Below are 19,975 nucleotides of genomic sequence, written 5' to 3' on the forward strand. Positions count from 1 at the left end.
TACACAGTTCTCTTAGATTTTTATTCCAAACATACTTCTTGTCATCATATCCAAGCAGGTCAAATTTCCATTGGAAAACTTTTCTCCTTAGAACATTTGCCTTTTCTATGAAAGTAGTAATACTTCAGTCCATGTTGTTCAATACTTTTGTTGGTGATATTGACGCTGGTTAATATCACGGGTGGCTTGAACCTCTGTGATTGCTGGGTCTTCTGTTGATATTATAACCAAGCATTTTTTTTCTCTTCCCAGTTGGATCAAATGGTGAAACTTAAACACAAGAGGATTTTCTGACGGAACAATGATCCCAAACATAATAAAACTGGTTTTGGAAAGAATAAAGCTGATCAACGTCACACAAGTCATACTTAACAAATATAAGTTTTCTTTAGTGAGACAACCCTTTATAACGTTGAGCCTGTGTGGTTAAGAGAAAATCCACAGTAACATCATACTTTAGCACCTAATTCTTGCTTCCAAATACATTATATTGCTGAAACATCACTCAAGGCGAGTGGGTGTAACCTTCTGATCAGAACAGTGTGGTCCAAAGAAAGAGTGAAATGCCTCTTACTTCAGCCACTTGGTTATCTCCAGTCATCAGGTGTTGAACAGTCTGACCGTCTATGGTGGTTATCTGCTGGATGTATGAACCTTCCTCCTGGTGAATGCACATAGAAATGCAGCTATTCAAACCAGCAAAAATGGTCTCTCTGGAGAGGTAAATGACCATTTTTGTAAAGTTACAGTAAAGAGTGTTGGTGCTGGTACCTGGTCTGACAGCGTCTGCTCTTGAGACACAATAATGTGATCCTGGCTCAGGGCCTGCAACCGCTCTGGAGTGATCGCTGTCTGATGTGCCTGCAAGGCTGTTGCAAAAACAAATAGAAATATTCTTTTATGTTTCATAAGCAAAAAGTGCAGACATCTATGTTTGGTAAATTTTTCGTTGTTGCAATGATGCTTCTTGGCCATCTTATTTCCCTTTAAATGATGCAACTGTGGTAAGAAAAATGCATTTCTGGGTTGAGCAGCAAAGCTGAGCATGCTGGTTGTCCCAACGAAAACCTCTCTGCCAATGTGAAGACAACCTCTGGGGCACAGATGAGATTTTTGACCTAATGGGGGACCAAGCTGTCAGCAATTGACTTTAACTCAACAGGTTATTTTTGTTTAATTTGGGCTTTAACTAGACCTCAATTAGTTACTTCCCTAACAGCGTATGGGCCAATAGTTAGTACCAAAAAGCCAACGTGGAATTACTTGAAATGATAGACAACAACGAACACAGTTAACCCCCCCTCCGGTCCTTATTGCCATCTACGCCCATGAACATCATATTGTGTTAAAACCTGTGTGTGGTGTTGTTTATTGGGTCAGGAGCTGTGACAGCCTGGCACCTCATGGCGGTCACCTGCTTGGGCACACACTGTTGTGGGGTGGCATCACACTCTTCAATAAGCATTTGTCAGCAAATGTGGTTGCATCGGTCACTCTGGCACAGACAGCCCACCCAGACTGATCCCACAAGCGTTTAAAGGGGTTGTAGTCTGGACGGCAGAGATGCCACATACCACCCCCCATAATTTCTGGAGGTAGTCTCTGATAAACCCTGCTCTCTGGGGCGCAAGCATTGACATCTCCTCTTGGTTCTGTCATAAGAGCGGAGACATGAAATCACCTCTTAGCAGAATGTCATCTCTTTCTGACTTGATTACCACCACTGATGAAAAACCCTTTATTCCAGTGACCGGGGAGTCAACACACGCCATTACAGCGCCTCCATCAAACGCTGTTTAGCATTTGGTCAGTCTTTTATGGCCACACAAACTAATCTCTTCTGCTCAACCCACAAATGCCTTTTCCTTAGAAATGTGGCACCATTTTGTTGTCTTGCTTAGATAAATTTAAACATGTTTGCTAAACTGATCTGCCAGTCCAAAATAAAAAAGTCCTTGTCTGTGAGTGTTTCTCACACTGCAGGGTGGCTAAGGCCTCTTCGTCACTGTTCACAATGATCGTTTGCTGAGACGCGTTTCTGAGACTTTTGCGAGTGGGATGATCCTGACTGTGGAGACGCTCCATGTGGAACTTCAGATGGCCATTACGGTTAAACCTTGAAGAGAAAAAAAACACAAAAAACAGTCAAACTTCCAGCTGCTTAGCGCGTCTCATCCTTAAATCTTATTCAAAACGTGTGCTTCCAACCTTTGCCCACAGTGTTTGCAGGTGAAGGGCTTCTCGTTGGTGTGGGTCATCATGTGCCGGCGCAAGTCTTTCTTATTCTTTGAGGCAAAGCTGCAACTTGGACACTTGTGGGGGCGCAGGTAGGAGTGCATCCCCATGTGAGACTGAGGAGAGCATGCAAAACGATCTCTACCATTTGCTTGATACGAAACAGAGATTAGCAATAATAAATATAGGAAAAAGAAACGAGCACGAAGCCGCTGCTGAGAGCCACACCTTCACTTCGGGCCACGAGGTCGACGTAAAATCACAGTCAGGACACTTGAAAGTGTTGGGATCCAAGTGCGCCCTCTTGTGGTTCTCCATGTCGGAGCGACCGTTGAACGACTCCATGCAGATGCGGCAGGAAAACCTCTTGGTGCTGGGGGAGCTCACCGCAGTGGGCGAGGCTGGAGCTTCACTGCTCAGCTAGCAGGAGAGAACAAGCAGACGTGTGTGAGAAACGAGAAACTCCATGCATGCATGCACACCATAACATAAACGCACTGATCACGTCATTACCTCTACTTGCTGCAGTACGCCATCAGCCAGGGCGGAAGTGAGATAATACTTGTCACTTTTCAGGTTCTCTGATGCAGAGACTTCTAAACCCTGACTGCTTTCATCAACACTGTAAAACAGCAGTTTAACAGGATTACAACGTGAAAACACGCGTTAGGACAGTAACAATTTAAATGTACTCCCTAAAACCAGATATTGCATTGGTAATCAGACAAACTGAGACAGTGCTTTGTTATGTTACCTGTATGCTGGGCTGTGGATTTCTCCAGCAGACTCTTCTACTACACTGAACTCCCCTCCATCCTCATAGGTTCCTATAGCAATGTGGGTCAGCTCCCCGGATTCAGAGGTGGCTGCCTCGTAGGCCTCCTGCAGCACCGCTTCACCATTCTCAGAGACATGAAACGTCATGATCTTTTGACCTTGGCAGGGTGCAACAGTCACAGCACTTACTGCTGCCCTTTCAACTTCACTTCCTTCTGACTTCAGCACTGCCACCTGTGGAGCATGAGGAGATCATTTACCTACACGTTGTGCATATCTTACCATTCAGATCCTTGCAAAACTATGAATACCCATTGAACTTTTCAGCGGCAGACTTTAATGTATCTTTTTTAGGATCTTATGTGATTGGCCAACACAAAGTAGTGAATAATTGTGAAGCGGAAAGAAAATGAAACGTGGTTTTCCAAGAAGTGTGGGAAGAATAAATCAAATCTGGTGATACCAGCTATATTCAAAAGTCACCTGATTACTAAAAGAGACCACCTTTGTTCTTTCTAGGTGTCAGAGGTTTGATAGAGATCAAACTGCATCGAGCAGACTTAAGACACACAGCTGACGGGTCAGGGAGGAGAATGTGGGGAAATTTAAAGCCAATTTAGGTGCCAAAACAAGTTCTATCCCACGGTTTACAATGCAAAGTTTCTGAGTGAGGCACAACTGGAAACCAACCAAGACACTTAAACTTGCCTGTCAGGTAAGGAGAGCATAGTCAGGGAGGCGTGGTGAAAGAACAGCCGTGCATTTAATTTTCTTTTGTTGCCCAGAAAATACAGTGCAGGTGTTAAACAGCTCTGTGGGGACATTGCAGAGAAATCCGAAATCCTGCTAAAAAGGACAACAGCACCTTCTGCTGTTTGGTCTCTACCTGCAGTCAGTATTATGAGTAGGAAGAGATTCTCTGTAAAATCTAAAAAAAATAATATGTTCCACTTATTTGGAACGAACTGTAAGACTGTAAAAGTACTGAAACCCTGAGGTCTTTAAAATCAAGATTAAAACATTTGCCTTTGGCTATTTTAGTTCAGCGGTTACCTGAAACATCATTAGTTTAAGTTTGGAGTTCAACTGGTTTAAAAATCAAAAATATTTTCCTGTTTTGTTTTATTTTGTTCCAACAGTTTTTTTAACTTCCTTTTATTCTGTTTTTATTTTCCTATGTTTTAATCATATAAAGCACTTTGCATTGTCCTTGCACTGAAATGTGCTATACAAATAAATTTGCCTTGCCTGAAAATTTTCATAATATTTTCAGCTCTTCTATTTAAGGTCTTTGTATTTCATTGATGACGAGGTTTATGGGTAGCTAGAAGTACATGTGTGCCTTCTTTCTAGAGAGAGAACATGCTGGGTCTAGTTTAACCTGTTGTTTTGACTGTGGGGTGTGTCAGGCTAAAAGCTTTTTATATTGTTGCTAATACTATATAGTTTAAAAATGTGGCAATATTAAAAAATTCTAGAATGTATTTTTTTTTCTTCTGCAAAAAGGGTGGGGGGGGGGGCGTAACAGACAACATTTAACATGCCTTTTGGATAAATAAAGGGTTTTTGAATCAAATTAATTCTTCAGTAGGGACACGGAGGAGTAGAGGGGAACATGGATAAAGCTAAAAAAAGCAAGGTAAACTTGAAAGAAAGAGTGTGCAAAATTCATTGGACTGGGATGGAGGTCCACCTTCCATCACGGCAATACAGCGAGAGCTGCAGTGGGAGGGTCATGAACAAAGCATGTTATGGTCTGATCTAAACCCAGACCTAAATCCAACCCAGGTGTGGCATAACTTTAAAATGTTGATGCTCACAAGCACTTTTTATCCATTCTGACAGAACTTGAGCTATTTTGCAAAGAATGGGAAATGTGTCAGTCTCTAAACATGACAACAAGCTGGTGAATATGCATACCAATACATAAAATCCCACTAAATGTATTGACGTCTGTGCATGAAACTTGACAAGCTTTGGGATCATTTGGGAAGGTATGCATACCTCTGCTAAGCATTATTCTGAATGTTTTCTACGCGAGTAAAATTACAAATTTTGACAAACCTGCAAAGAGTCTCCAACAACTTCCCGAGCATTGCTCATGTTTAGCAACAGATCCAAGGCATTTTGAGCAGTCAGACCACCAGATTCATCTGAGGAAGAGATTTAGGCAAAACATTAAGTTAGTCTATCACATAAATACTAGAAAAGTGTCTTACTAAATACTACCTGACCATGTTCATAGATGATAGTTGTATTTCCCAATGCATCCTGAGTCACTGAAGCTTTTTCGATGCGCTGCATAGCTTGTAGCGTCTCAGGATCCACAGTAATCTAAAGAAAGAAGTTGGAAAAATGACCAAAATGGAATAAAAAGCAAAGCGACGTGTGCTGATTACTAAAAACACCAGAAATGGACTCACTATAGTGTTCGGTGATGTTGGATTGTCGTTATGCTGTTGTTTGAGATCCTCGATCTGCTGCAGGGTGAAGAAGGGTTTCCGCCGTCTTCTCACTGGCTCCTCGGGGTGAGCCAGTGACCACTCCTCAAAGGCCTCCGGGTGGCGACACTGCACATGGAGACGCAGGTTCTTCGTGTGTTTGGTGGTGAAGTGACACATGTCACAAGAGAACGGTTTCTCCCCTGCAGAGAGACACACACAATGACACTGAACATCGCAGAAGGTGAAACACAAAGACGCCAGGAGATCTTGACTCAGATGCCAACCTGTGTGCTTGATGGCCATGTGTGAGACCAGGAACTCCTCTTTGGACGTGGAATATTTACAGTAGTCACACTTGAAGGGCCTGTCGTTGGTGTGGGAGAGCTGATGGTTGAGAAGCTGCTTCTTGTTTTCACACGTAAAGTCGCAAAACTCACACTTAAACCTGGAAAAAAAACACATGAACATGAATTTAAAATATATATATAAATCAGAATCAGCTTTATTCGAACATGGTTGCGCACACAAACATATATTTGAATTGTTATTGTTTTTCTGTTGCAATTTTGCTTGTGAAAAAGAAAAGAAGAATGGTTGAGAAAGGGAAGATTTAAATACTGACTTGTCTCCGAGACTTTGGATGTGGGTCAACAAGTGCATTTTGAATGTGTACCTCTTCTTGAAGGATTTGCCACACTGCAGAAAACAAACCAAAAAATGAACAAGAAATCCTCTTTGCACGCAGAAGATTGTGGCATTAAAACAATTTTTGCTAAACTGTGAAAAAGAAAATTCCCCAGACCTTGTCACACATGTGTGGTTTCTCTGAGCTGTGGGTTTTCATGTGCTGGGTCAGTCTCTTTTGCATGGGGTACACCTTGCTGCACACAGGGCAGGGGAACTCTAACACCTTGGGAGCCTGCAGGAATGAAAACAACAACCGTGTTGCTGTTAAATAACACAGAGCTGTGGAACGAAAAGACCTGCCCACCAAAGTGGAAACTAGCAGCAGTGACACTACCCCTAAACAGTGGCGACTTTAGAAATTCGGGCTTTCTGCCCAGGGCGGCACGTCCTGCGGGGCGTCAAGAGGCTAAACAGAGATTTTCTCAGTTAGTCAAGTTTTCTGATTCAAGTTGGTAGCTGATTCACAGATTATTATTAAGTGCCAAACAAAATTTGTATTTCTGCTTTTTTCCTAATAGTCGGGGCAGTATTTGACAATATACTTAATTTACAATCTTTTTATTAGCCTATGGGGTAGATGAAGTGCCATTCATGCAACAACTGTCAATGGTGCTAAACAGAATAATTGACCAGCAACAACATTACTTATAATCACAAAGATATTAATTTTTTTTTTTTTAAACTCTGAAAGGCCTCTCAGTCAGGGATATTTAAAAATGTATATTGGCATTAATAGCTCCTTTATATTTATCATCCTGTGTGTTTTTATAATCTTCTTTTCTATTATGCTTAATAACCGTCTGATGTCATTCTGTCAATAATATTATGTAAAGTGTTTTACATAATATTCACTCACTGGACAGAAATATAACAAATTATATATGAGCCTTTTTTTAAGAATTTTATTTCCTGATCAGGGGAAAATGTATTGCCTTAGTAAGTTACTTTCAGGGACGTTAGGGATCTTTAAAGCACTTAACAGTCGGCTTTACATCTCACACAGATGTTTCCCTTTCAGTCGAAGATCTCAGACAAGCACACTAAAGAGCATGCTAAATATTACTCACCAACTCTTTTTTTCTTTTCCTGTAAAATAATAAAGATCTAATTAGTTGCAATCTCAGAAAAGATGGTAAATGTTGATTTTATAGTTGTTAAACAAGTTAATTACTTCTCTTTGCTGTGAACTATTGAGTGTCGAAGGACATCTTTATTGTAAACACTTGAGTAATCACACTCTTCGCATTTGAACGGCTTTTTCCCCTCGTGATTGAACATGTGTTCCTGTAAAAAAAAACAAAAAAAACAATGAAAAGTATCTGTGATTGTAAATTATTGGGATAATATTGGGATTGCGACTTGCTTTGTTTCTACAGACCTTCAGTGAAGACCAGCGCTTACAGCGATAGCTGCACTGCAGGCACTTGAAGCGCTCCGGGTCATTCCCTTCATGTGAGTCCACATGAAAGCGCAGGTCCTCCTGAGTCAGGAAGCGTGAGCCGCAGATCCAGCAGTTGTGGGGTCTCAACAGAGGTTTGAGGGATTTATAGTACCGACTGGAACACAATGAAGACAAATGACCTATTTGTGTGGCTTTTTTTGCACCGCTAATGACAACATGGAAATACTTTGGCACTTACTTGCGATTTATATATTTCCTATATTTCTTGCGTAGGAAGCGTTTAGATGGTCTGCCGCGTTTCCTCGGGAGGAACTCCTCCTCTGGTTGGGAGTTTGATGAAGGGTCTTTGTTCTCAGAGTCCGATTGGCTAATTGCTACCTCAACTGTATACTCTTTAATCTCTCCAACCAGAACCTGGCCCAACCCGGAAGAGCTCGCCTCCTCGGATGCAGAGGGATCCCCACTAGGTCTGGACCGCTTGGAAATGCTTTCCGCCTCTGTGACAAACATCGGACGATGAGGAAGGGACTGACAGTGATCTAAAAGGTTGAATTCATGTTATGAAACCAGCGTCTCACCTTTGCTGCTGTTGCCTTCGTCATAAATGTTGTATTTCCTCGGGCGGCCGACCTTTCGCCGAGGAAACCTCTGAGAAGAGGAGGATATGGGCGTAGAGGGGTTCTTCAGACAAGTTGAAGGTCTTCCTTTGATGTTCTGATCTACTGGGCTGTAATCGCTATCCTCTGGAGTTAGACGGAAGAGCATCGTCAAGGTTATCATGCCTCGCAAAAATATTCACAGCACTTCAACTTTTCTCACATTTTGCAAAATTAAAAATCACAAACTTCAATTTATTTTGAGTTCATGTGCGACACACCAACAGAACATAGCACACACTGGTAAAGAGAATTTGATATATTGTATTTAAAAATGTTTCTAAATATGAATCAGGCAAGTGTGCTGTGCATTTTCATTTAACCTGCTTTACTCAGACATCAATGAATAAAATTGTGAACAATTCATTGCTGTCACCATACTTCCCCTAATAACAAATTTAAATCTGACCTGAAGACCCAGCTTTTTGCGTTGCCGTTTGACCCACTACACTGCAAAAATGGGACTAAAAATAAGTTAAATGTTCTTAAAATTAGTGTATTTGTCCTTGATTTGAGTAGGTTAAAGAAGATGATTTGCCAATGGAAAAAGATTTTTGCACTTAAACATCTCCGTCATCTTATTTCAAGTGCAGGATGTCTAATTATCTTATTTTAGGGGTCAAAATACTCATTCCATTGGCAGATAATCGTATTTACATGCTCAAATCAAGGATAAATACATGAACTATAAGAACATTTTACTTATTTTTAGATACGTTTTTGCAGTGTATAGGATTCGGATTTTATTGTTTTCCTGAGTTTGTTTACTTTTAAGGATACTTTCACATGTGTTTTACTCCGCTTTTCAGTATTTCCTTCTGTTTTATTTCCAATGTCTTTATGTTCAGCCCGCTGCTTATTGCTTGCAAAGTAAATAAAGCTGGCTTGGCTTAGCTGTGTGTAATTGTAATCTTATCTTAAATACAGATCATCCGCCTAAACTGATAGGACACGCAGGGAGAGCATTGGTCTGAAATGCAGGTCCACAGTAACTCTGGAGGAGCTAGTTCACCTTTCCTACATATACAGACAGAGGTACAACAGAGCTGAATACAACAACTTGCCACACCTTACAGATATTTGTTAGAAAAAACTTTTTAAAATCACGTTTTTCTTTCCACTTCACTGTTCTGTTCTGGTCTACTTGATAAAATCCTGGTAAAACGCACAGGCGCTGTAAATGTAAATTCTATGAACTGCTCAAAAGACGGGAGGACATCTGCATGATGTCAACAGAAAACCTTTTCTCACTCACCTTCTGGGTCATCCATGGCACCAGCGTCGACGATATCATCATCCTCTTCTTCTTCCGGCTGCGGTTTGACGGCAGCCTTCGCCTCCTCTGCCCTCCTCCGTTCCGCCTCCTCCCGCTCTGCTTTTTGACGAGCCAGCGTCTCGCTTTTAGGGGGTCGCCCACGTTTCCGCTTCATCGGCGCGTCACCTGAACAAAATTTAAAAAACTCAAAACTGCTGCTGCTGCTACGGTGTCAGCTTGGTCGGTGGCGGACGGCGTGGCTGGCATCCTTACCGGCAGGCTTGAAGTGTTTGTCCCTCATGTGGTTGATGAGCGTGTCTTTGGAAACGCTTTTGTACGGACACATCTTGCACTTAAACTGCTGCACAATCACCACCTCCATCATCTCCTCTAACTCGGCCAGGTTTGGTTGGTGGTCTCCAGAGCCCCCCGCCTCGGCCGTGGTCTCAACGTCCCTGGAGAACCCAGGTTCTTCGTGGGAGCCCTGAGGCTCCTCTCGGCCGGGGGAGCTCTGTTGGGCCAGCTCAGGTTCTTGATTAGGAGCATATGTGCCGCTGCTGCTGATGTACAGACCGGGCTGGCTCTCGTTACATTCCAGCGCCTCAGGGAGGCCATTCGTGCCTGCCGTGTCTGCCAGCGGGTGGTCTGACGAGGAGCTGTCATCGTGATAAAAGGACGCCTCGGGGCCGTTGCTGTTCTCCGTGTAGCACGAGTGCTGTGGCTGCTGCTGAGAGTGTTGTGGCTGATCCGGGTCCTGGTTCTGCTCATCGTCGTCGTCGTCGTCGTCGATGTTGTCACGTCTGGCTTGATAACGCGAACAGCCGGGCTGCTCCGAGTCTGCGGCGGCAACGCATTCCCCTCCAGACTCCCCAGCGTACTGTCGACTCGTCTGGTTCCGGTGGTCGGCGCTGCTGTCGATGTAGCTGCGCGAATGATGCGGCTGTTCTCTGTCATCTGCTGCGCGCTGGAGATACCCGGTGCTGCAATCAACCCCGTAGTGACTTCTGCTGGTGGGGTTTGAGTCCGCTCCGCTGTATTCCACGTATCCAGGCAGTTCCTGGCTACTGGTATTCCCCCTGTAGTAAGGGAAGCCTGACTGGGAGCGAGTCTGGTCGGGTTCCTCTCCCGAACACTCCAGAAACGACGATGAAGACTCTTCGGTCTGGTCGGGACCGTCCGCGCTGCAGTCCATATACTGGGATGGGTGGGAATGTTGGGGCTGGTCGGGCTGGCTGCTGGTCTCTTCTCTGTAACCAGAGTGGCCCGGATGGTCATCGGGCTGGTCTGGCTCAGGACTGCCCTGCGGGTCTCCCTGATCCTGGCAGGTGGATGTGGGGCCGTCAGCATGAGCTTCTATGGCTACACGGTTGGACATGGCCGAAGACGACATGTGGGCTACCATAGGAGCCCCTGCAACATAAACGATAACAGAGACAGGTGTGACAACTTAGTTCTGTGCAGTGAATATAGAACCAAAAGTAAATATGATCTTTTTGCTGGACTGAAATTTCTGGAGTCCATGCTTTACGTTCATATCACACGCAGCCACATAATGATTACGATAATTTACCTGCTCTGCAAACAAACATTACACGAAGAATATTTATATTGAATGATGAAACGTGCTTACCGTCATCTGGTCCTTGTAAAATCAGGTACTGGGTGGTTTCTGCTCCTCCATCCTCTGCGCTGGTCACAGCTATACAACCTTTAATAGAAAACCCAGAAGTAGTCACACACATTACCAGGATTCAGAACTGAGTTTTTACATGATGGACCAACGCAAGAAGGAAAAGTATATATGCTTTTTAATTTAAAAAATAAATTAAAATCTGTATATAAATGCAGATTGTTATTAAATCAACTTTAAATTGAGCCCATTTCACTCTGATACCTACAGATAAATAACAGCCAGCGCAACTAAATGCCCATAAGAAGTCCCATAATTAGTAAACTAAGTTCTGCTCAACTTATTCTTGCAAAAATCAGGCTGTTATGTTAAGGACTCAGAGGTTTGTCAGAGAACATTAGACAACAAACAGCATTACAAAGACCAAGAATCATTGCAGATAAGTCAGGGAGAAAGCTTCACATGTCACAGAGCGTTTGTTCGATCCATCACCAAAAAAATGGTTAAAAGTGCAACACAGCAGTAAACCTACAAAGATATTCCTGACCACCTAAACTTAAAGGCTGGGAGAGGAATGCATTAATCAGAAAAGGAGCCAGGATGCTAAGCATCTCTGCAGAGATCCAGAGCTTGGGTCAGAGAATATGTCAACAGAGGATAAATGTTAGTTAGAAGAGTGGCAAGAATAAAAGCATTGTTGAAAGAAAGTCATACGAAGTCCTGTTAGTCACACGCAAACTGGTGGAGAAACTTGAACTGCAAGTAGCAAGAACCAACATGATGCTCGGGGGATGTCTTTCTTCAGGATGGAGCTAAAAAAAAAAAAAAACAGTCCTGGAAAAAGACTAGCAAAAGACTTGAGGCTGGGGTGTAGTTTCATCTTTCAGCAGGACATCCACCCTAAATGCACAGCCATAGCTGCAATTAAATGATCAAAGCATTTCCATGCATTAGAATAGCCCAGTCCAAGTCCAGACCTAAATCTGTTAACAATGCCAAGTCAGATGCACCGCTTTTTCTCAGGCTATTACATACATTCCCAATAAAATATACTGCCAATAGCGGTTATAACATGACAAGACATGAAAAGCTTAAAAAGGTATGAATAATTTCCCATGGCTTAATACTCTAGGAAAGGACAAAAAGTGATACGTCGTTATTCAGAAGTACCGTTCATGAGATCAGGACCGATGGTGGACTCTATGATCTTGTCAATGGCAGACCCCAGATCTGATGAGGTAGAGGCAGTGGAGTCCGAAACCATCATGGCTCCATCAGACACAGCGCTGGAGTGGACCAGCACTTGAGCCGACTCAGACACCAGCACTGACTGGGTCACCGTGGAGACGCTGGACACGCTGGTGGACTGAGCCACGGAAGACGAGTCTGGGAGATGAACGGAAGAAACTCGGACATCTGTACTGGAGCTGGTCTCTGGGATGAACACCTGGAAAAGAAGGGCAAACGGCACGTTTGTCTTCTGATGGCTTAAATGCCTTCAGGTCTTCCGCCAGAAGTGTACTTGGAGAAAACCTTACCACGAGTCCTTCCGAGCTCTGTCCCACGTGACAGTCTGACTCTGGGGCCTGAGCGTGGGAGGCAGCAGTATCACTGCTGTCTGCAGACATTGCCTCTGATGATTCCATGCCCATGCCGCTTTCAGACGGCTCCTCCATCCCCGAAGGGCCGGCATCACTGCTGCTCTCCACCTCATTCTCCTCTGAGTCCATAGCTGCCAAAAAAGATACGGTCAAAGTTTCATCTTTAAAGCACGTTGCAAACATCCCAACAAGTTTAACACTTCAGGGTGAAAACAACTAAGCAATATTTCGTTGCCATAAGGCTGTTAGATCTTAAATGTTAAAAGAAGATCTTTCATAGACCTAGAAAAGTAACAGGAAGATCAATAGTGAAGGATGGCATGCCCTTAAATCTCAAGGGACATAATACATTTTAATAAACTTCAGGGTTTGATTCTCTTAAGGGGGTAGTAATCCAGTTCTTAGCCACATTATTCCAAGACTAAATTCTTTGGTTTCTGTCTAACTTTCCTCCAACAAAAGCATTCTGTTCAATATGATGACGATGCAGTGATTTGATATCTGTTTCGCATTTGTCTTTTATAATGTTAGAAAGCTCTGAAAAAATTTGATGAGCCCAATTAGGCCAGGCTGATGATCCTTAGAGTAAAACGTCGAAAGTAAACAGTAAAAAGTTATCAAATGTCAAATAATGAATACTACAGGACTTTGTATATTTACCGTATTTACTACATGTACTCATCTGGTATGGTTTTTAATCAAGGCCATTTAATAGTTTGTTATTGAGCTGTAAAATGTTTAAGATAACCAAAACCTTTTAATGGAACCAGTGTCGTAAGCAAACCCAGCATCAATGCTTTCCAGGCTCTTTTTGTGGAACTGAAATACTTTACATCTTTTCAACCAAATGGAGAAGGTGGAAAAAACCCTTGACCGATGTCTTTCTGTGTCATTTCTGCAATTCATTAGGCAAGTTGCTTGTTTCTTCTGTTACCGTTTAAGGTGGTGTGAAGCAGACAATAAAAATCTCCAAACCATTTCTAGTCTCTTGCTTTTATTTCAGCTTTTAACTTTATGTTCTTTCTATGTTTCTATAGCTACAACTGGAAGGACTGCTGCCAACAACTGCATGTTCTCCCCTAGATGGTACAGTTGGTCCAATCTCACGGAGTTTAGCCCTGTTTCTCTCGAATACATGGCTACTGGCTGAGCTACTGGGGACAACAACTTCATTTCATCAGAACATTAGGGTGAAGCTCGGAGTCTTGCAGTTAAAGGTGACCCCGAGGCTGTGGAGCACATTTTATAAATTCAAAGACAAAAACAGGGATCTGGGAGCACATTTGTATTATGCGCTGCGCCGGTTTTCGCCTGTGTTGCTCCCCCGGTCTCTTGACCGTGATGAATCACATGCAGAGCGACCATTTGTCACAGAGGGCCATGTGTCCTTTCATCACACCAGGTCTCCCCTCGCTCCGTCTCACTCTCCCACTCACCTCTCATTCCTTCAACCTCCAATGCTCTTTCACCCTCTAGAATTGAAAAGTGGCTCAGAACATGTCTGCTTAGTTGTGTTTATTTCCTACAGACTAACTTTTTTCTCACATATAAAAGTATCCTTGATCACTGCTTCTGTGTTCTTTTTGTGTATGATCTGTCTTCTCAAACCCCCAGTCAGTCGGGGCAGATGGCCGTTCACACAAGCCTGGTTCTGCTGGAGATTTCTTCCTGTTCAAGAGAAGTTTTCCTCTCCACAGTCACTATATGCATGCTTGGCATGAGGGATTGCTGCAAAGTCACCATATTATTTGATAGAACTGACTTTGTAAATTCACTTGAGATGACATGTGTTGTGAATTGGCACAATATAAATAAACTGAATTGAATGGACCAGGCTTTAATACAAGGTTCTTTCAAAGCTTTCCAGGATATAAAATTAGTTGCACCATTATCACACAGGCAGTTACTTATGGGATTTACTTCATGGTCAGTGGTCCTGATATTGACATCATGACTCCTGGACTTTGCTTACAAATAAAATATGTAATGAAATAACTGTGAAAACATTGTGTCTCATTCCGTATGGATATAATTTTAAGGTCTTTCCAGTTTTACACTTTGAAATAAGCATGAGATCATATTTTATACGGGGGGTATGTGGGGTTACCACTGGTTGCAGAATTTCATCACTTTATCTCTCAACATTGAACATTGAGGGAAAAGCGATCCCACGCCATCACTCTGCCTCCACTGAGCTGTTTCATATCGGCGGGCTGAATTTCACAAGTTTTTCTTGGGCACAAGAAACGCATTCCTCGTTTTTGTTCCCAGTGTGAATTTTAGAACTTGAGTCACTTAGTACGTTGCTACCAAACTAATTCATATGCGTGTATCTCTGTCACAGATCCCAGCGTTTGACTGATTTAATAAACTTACACTTTGGGGTATAAGCGAGCCGTGCATTGCACAGGATTCATTCAAGTCTTCTTGGTTACTGTTTATTCGGGGACATTAGCTAACAAACAAGCCGACATGCTAACGGGTTAGCATCACGTTGGCTCAGTGGGTTTACCGCAACGCTCTCTAATATGCTGTAACATAAACAGCCCCAGCTTTCTAATGCTGTAAGTCTGTCGTTATATCAAATAAAGCGACCCCAAACATCAAGAAAGGAAGCCACGTCCCGGAGCGAGGCTAATTTGTGTGAGACGGCGGCGGCTAGCCGTTTGAAGCAGGCCTAGCTGCCCTTCACCCTGCCTGCTCCGCGTCGCCATTCTGCACTACACAGGCGTCTTTTCCACTCAGGCATTATGTGAGCTCTACTGGCCCGGGGACCTTGAGGGCCTGAGCGGCGACAGACCGCCCAAATACCCTCCCTGAAGAAAATTAAAACATTTTTCCCTCCCCGACATCAGAATCGTTGCTCTTTTTTCTTACCCTGTATTTCTGAGGGGACGATTATCCTGTAGCGTAGAGGCGCCGAGTAGATTCCAACATAGCAACCGATAATTGTCGATTCTTTCTAGTCGGGCGCCATGAGTCTCTCCTGGCTTCCTGTCCCTGCAACCGGATCTTATTTATTGTTTTTTTGTTGAAAACAGCACATTTTTGAGATTTGTGAGTTAAACACGGCTGTTTGATTTAAGCATCTGCTTTTACCGCGCCCCGTTCTCTAATCATATCTGGGTTATAATCGGATATCCGTATCATTTTGTGGACTATTGTTTTTGGAGGAGGACGTATTACACAGAGGTGCGGAGGAATATTAGGCTGACCATGATCTGCCCTTTTAATAGATCTGTTAATGTGTTGCGGAGTTTTGCAATTTTTATTTCCAGCGTTTATTTATATATATATCTACAGTTCCCAATAAATGTAACCTCAAAGGCTACTCACAAGTCAGACAGGTCATGCTGAGCATTTTCCAAATAATAATAATAATAATAATAATAATAAAAAAAACAGCTATTCTTTTGCAGCCAAATATGGTAGTCAAACAAACATCAAAATTATTACGAGCATAGATTAGGTTAAATTTAGGGTTCTAAATTGGGATCCCACGTTCACCATTGTTCAGTTAGCATTCCTAATCAGTAGGTATGTATCAATAGATTTAACTTTTGACCCTAAGGAAGCCTGAAACTGGAGGTTTTAAAATTTTCCATTTTTTTTATGCTTCCATAGTTAATTTCTTTCTTTCTTTTAGTATTTATTTGCATGAGAACAAGTGTTAAATATAAACAAGTACTGAACACCATAGCCTTTATAGCTTTTGCTAATTTGCAAGGCAAATCCCCAGATGGGCCTATAACAACATAAAACTGTTTAAAGTCAGTAAAACTGCATAGCAGGAGAAAATAGCATACATAAAATGAATGTTAAAATCACCTTAAAACTGAACACAATGAAACAAAAGGACTGTCTTTGAACCAGGCTGTTAATTATGACTGGTCTTCATTCAACAACAGCATTAAAAAAAAAAGTGAACCTGGGCAGTTGTTCATTTTATGTTAACATTTCAGTTTCACTCAACATTTAAAAGTATTTGTTGGGTTAAAAACAAACAATTGTGTTATGTTTACTATAGAAAAAAAATCAGTAACCCAACAAACACCTTTTTACGTGTTAACTGGAAATGAAATGGTAACGTAAAACGGACAACGTCTTGGAGTGATGAGAAGCTGCTCCCGTCTTAATCTGACTGGAACCAGTTTCAAGTCCTCATGTAAACAATGCCTCATATTAATGGCTTGTACAGAAAAAACTATTTGAACATAAGTGGTTATACAAAAAGGCACATCACAGTTCCAAAGTTATGTAATTACTTTTTGTTAGTTAAAGTTTTCTTCACATTCATTTCTACTATTTCTCCTTCCAGTGATTGCTTTTGGCCAGCTACTTTATTTGGAAGTATATAATCCATTATGTTCGAGAATCTCTTCTGGTAAACAGCTTTAATGCCAGAGCCTTTAATTCTCAGTCCTTTCTCGGAAGGCTAATTGAATTAGAAAGCATTGTGTAGACATTTTTTATTGATTCATCACTCTAATCCTTATTCTGCTTTTTTATGGCTGGAGCCATGTGCTACAATATATCTATGGTAAAGAGGGGATTTTAATCAAACATTTCATGACATATTGTATATTTATATATTTTTTTCCCAATCAGCCAGGTTTACCAATGAAATCATGTCTTAGAAATCTAAACTGTAATACCTTACAACAATGTGATTTTTGACATTTTACGTGGAAATATATTTTTATGGATGTGGATTCAATGTTCTGTCGATATATCCAACCAATTAAAAAATATATATTTTAAATGTTTAGTCTATTTTTTAGAAAATATAGAGCAAATGTAATTTTCCTAAAAGTAGACTACATATAATTAAGACTCAGAAACACTGACCCGGGATAAACACTAGGGGGTGATATAAGCACATTATTTATTGACCATGATGAACACAGGCTTTTGTGTTGTGTTGCTGCCCATTTTGTTAAATGTGGTGTCTGGGAAAACGTGTTTTAAGAAAGTCAAGTAAGAAAAAGAAAACTAAGGGGGGAAAAAAAGAAATGGACCTACAACTTAGGTTTCTCACAAATATGTCAAACATATCCATCAATCAGTAAACCATGTCTGGAAAAAGTTTAGAGACCTGTGAAGGGCAATAGATTCATAGAAGTGCATCTCAATACACCAAATTATCATCAATAAGTAAATGTATCTTAGTAATTAAATTTTGAAAAGGAGACTCATTTAATATATGGATTCATTACACATGGAGTGCACAGCGGTGCAGTCAACAGCACTGTTGCCTTGCAGCACAAAAATCCTGGGCTCAAATATTTCTGCATGGAGTCTGCCAGTCCTCCCTGTGTGTGTGGATTCTCTCTGGCTTCATACTGCTGTCCATACACATGATTGGTCAGTTAATTGGTACGCTAAAGTTAGGCCTGCAGGTGTGTGTGTGTGTGTGTGTGTGTGTGTGTCTGTGTCTGTGTTACCCTGTCATGGACAGGCAACCTGTTCAGGGTGTACACTGCCTCTTGCCCAAGACTGTTAGAGAGAGAAAATGGATGGATTCATTACAAACAGGGATATGTTTCATACATTTATTAAATTAAAAAGATTTTTGCTTCTAGCTAATGAAAACACAAAATTCAGTTTCTCAGAAAATTACAGCATTGAATAACACAGGCTAAAAATATCTTTAATACAAAGGGCTGGATGACACCCTCAGACATAGCTACAGACACTGTCTGCTCAGAGTGGGCTGGATCCAAACATAATAAGTTAAAGTTTATTGTAAGGCAAAAAAAATGTGACAGAAGAAGATTTGGAAAGTGCTTCAAGGGCCAAAAGATGTACCCAGTACATGGACAATAACTGATAAGCCAGAGGATCCCAAAGTTGGGGTCGTGACACTGCTTAGGGTCACCATGTTTCTAAGTGTGGAGTGCTGAAATGTTCGTCAGAAACAAAGCATATTCATGCTGTAAATATTAGAAAAGTAAAAAACATTACTGTAAAATAGACAAAAGTATAACGTTGTCTCCTATATATTGTTGATTTTCTTTGTTGCCATTGTGTCCCTTTTTGTCTGAGCCCAGAAGTTGGGTCGCTAGCCTCTTTGTTATTTTGTGGGTTCGGGAGGGCTGTCTCAAGACAATGATCGTATGTAATGATGTATTAAATGTATTAAATGCAGAAGGAGCCTCAACCATGTACTGCAGAAATATATTGGGTAGTACATCAAAATAGTTTTCAGTAGATTTATATTTTTGGAACGAAAAGCAAAATGTAAGGATTTAAGTCATTTTGTTTTGCTGTAACCTAAAATCATCTATATTAAAAGAAAATAAATACAATATATGTCGTCCCGTATTCATTAAAACTTTTAAAAGGGTTTCTTTTTTAATTTGATGAGAGAAATAGGTAAAACCTCAATCCACAAAAAAACCCTCTGAAGCCTGTTTGCATCTGCTTTCTTTCTAAAATAATTTTGTTATGATCTTCTTTTCCAGCCGTCTTTTGCCTCCTCATAGCTTTGGAGGTGGACGTGTCAGACAGGCAGCCCCAGCAGTACTCAATTTCAATAAAAAGAAATTCGAGAAAACATAACAAACTCCCTCAGACTATAAGTTAAATGTTTCTTAGCAACTGTGCATAAAGGGCCCATCTTTGTTTTGTGTAATTTATTCTACCTTTCCATTTTTAGGGTGTTTATAACTCCTCGGTGAAATCCTCTCGTGGCTTCAATGTAAAAAAATAACCTTTTTCATTTACATTATGATCTGGATTTCTGTCAGCGGTAATTAGTTTCACGCGCAGCTTGACAGGATTTTTTTCATTCAAGTTTTGGGAGTCTGAGTCTTTGAAGACAAAATGAGCCATCTGTTACTCTCTCCTGCCGGGCCCGTATCAATCATGGTTTTGATGATTCCTGAACATGTATTCAGCCAAATTAAACCAAATGACATCTGATAAGGAAATGCTCTGTGGACTGGAGGGAAGTGTTATATTTGAACCAGCAAGGATCAGACAAAACAGCTGTTTGTGTGCAGAAGGTTTATCTTTTTCTTTCAACTGATTGTCTGTGTTGTGCTGTGGTTTTTGTATGCGTTAAAATCTCCGTTTGGGATGCGGTGACTATGGATGCCATTGAACTACAGTGAACTCTATAGTTCATGTTCAGCAAACCAGTTTAAGAGGATTTGAGCTTTGTGTAATGGTGCATTAAGCTGCCTAAAGTATCCTAGAGGATGGATACTCTGTGGTCATAAAGAGATGGGCATGCTCGGCAACAACACTAAGGTTGTGTTGATTAAAAAACAGACAGTTGGCACCG

At 41.5% G+C, this 19,975-nt stretch overlaps 1 protein-coding gene across 2 annotated transcripts; it reads right to left on the reverse strand.

Annotated features, from left to right (window-relative positions):
* Positions 1–513: 513 nt before the first annotated feature.
* On the reverse strand, positions 514–15,836 carry LOC118556415 (zinc finger protein 335-like). 2 transcript variants are annotated; one of them, XM_036137117.1, is made up of 24 exons: positions 15,565–15,836; positions 12,625–12,818; positions 12,257–12,533; positions 11,087–11,164; positions 9,730–10,866; positions 9,457–9,642; positions 8,124–8,288; positions 7,784–8,042; positions 7,522–7,699; positions 7,315–7,427; positions 7,211–7,229; positions 6,259–6,375; positions 6,079–6,152; positions 5,741–5,901; positions 5,436–5,656; positions 5,247–5,346; positions 5,077–5,165; positions 2,990–3,246; positions 2,749–2,857; positions 2,464–2,655; positions 2,209–2,351; positions 1,977–2,116; positions 772–869; positions 514–661 (listed from the first exon to the last, which is right to left on the reverse strand). In XM_036137117.1, exons 2-24 carry the CDS (start codon positions 12,814–12,816, stop codon positions 533–535), a joined length of 4,434 nt encoding a protein of 1,477 aa, XP_035993010.1. In that variant the 5' UTR covers positions 12,817–12,818; positions 15,565–15,836; the 3' UTR covers positions 514–532. The 2 variants fall into 2 exon arrangements, with proteins under 2 accessions (XP_035993010.1, XP_035993015.1); XM_036137122.1 differs by lacking the exon at positions 15,565–15,836 and adding an exon at positions 15,064–15,392.
* Between the last annotated feature and the right edge of the window lie 4,139 nt (positions 15,837–19,975).

Source organism: Fundulus heteroclitus, chromosome 1 (assembly GCF_011125445.2).
Source record: "Fundulus heteroclitus isolate FHET01 chromosome 1, MU-UCD_Fhet_4.1, whole genome shotgun sequence".
Lineage (NCBI taxonomy): Eukaryota > Metazoa > Chordata > Actinopteri > Cyprinodontiformes > Fundulidae > Fundulus > Fundulus heteroclitus.

Excerpts from the sequence above, each read along its gene's own strand:
- LOC118556415 (XM_036137117.1), bottom strand. The coding sequence starts at position 12,816 with ATGGACTCAGAGGAGAATGAGGTGGAGAGCAGCAGTGATGCCGGCCCT. Across the intron at positions 11,165-12,256 it reads CGGTCCTGATCTCATGAACG|GTTGTATAGCTGTGACCAGC; the intron begins GTACTTCTGAAT and ends TTTCTATTAAAG. Across the intron at positions 5,347-5,435 it reads CAACATCACCGAACACTATA|ATTACTGTGGATCCTGAGAC; the intron begins GTGAGTCCATTT and ends TTCTTTCTTTAG.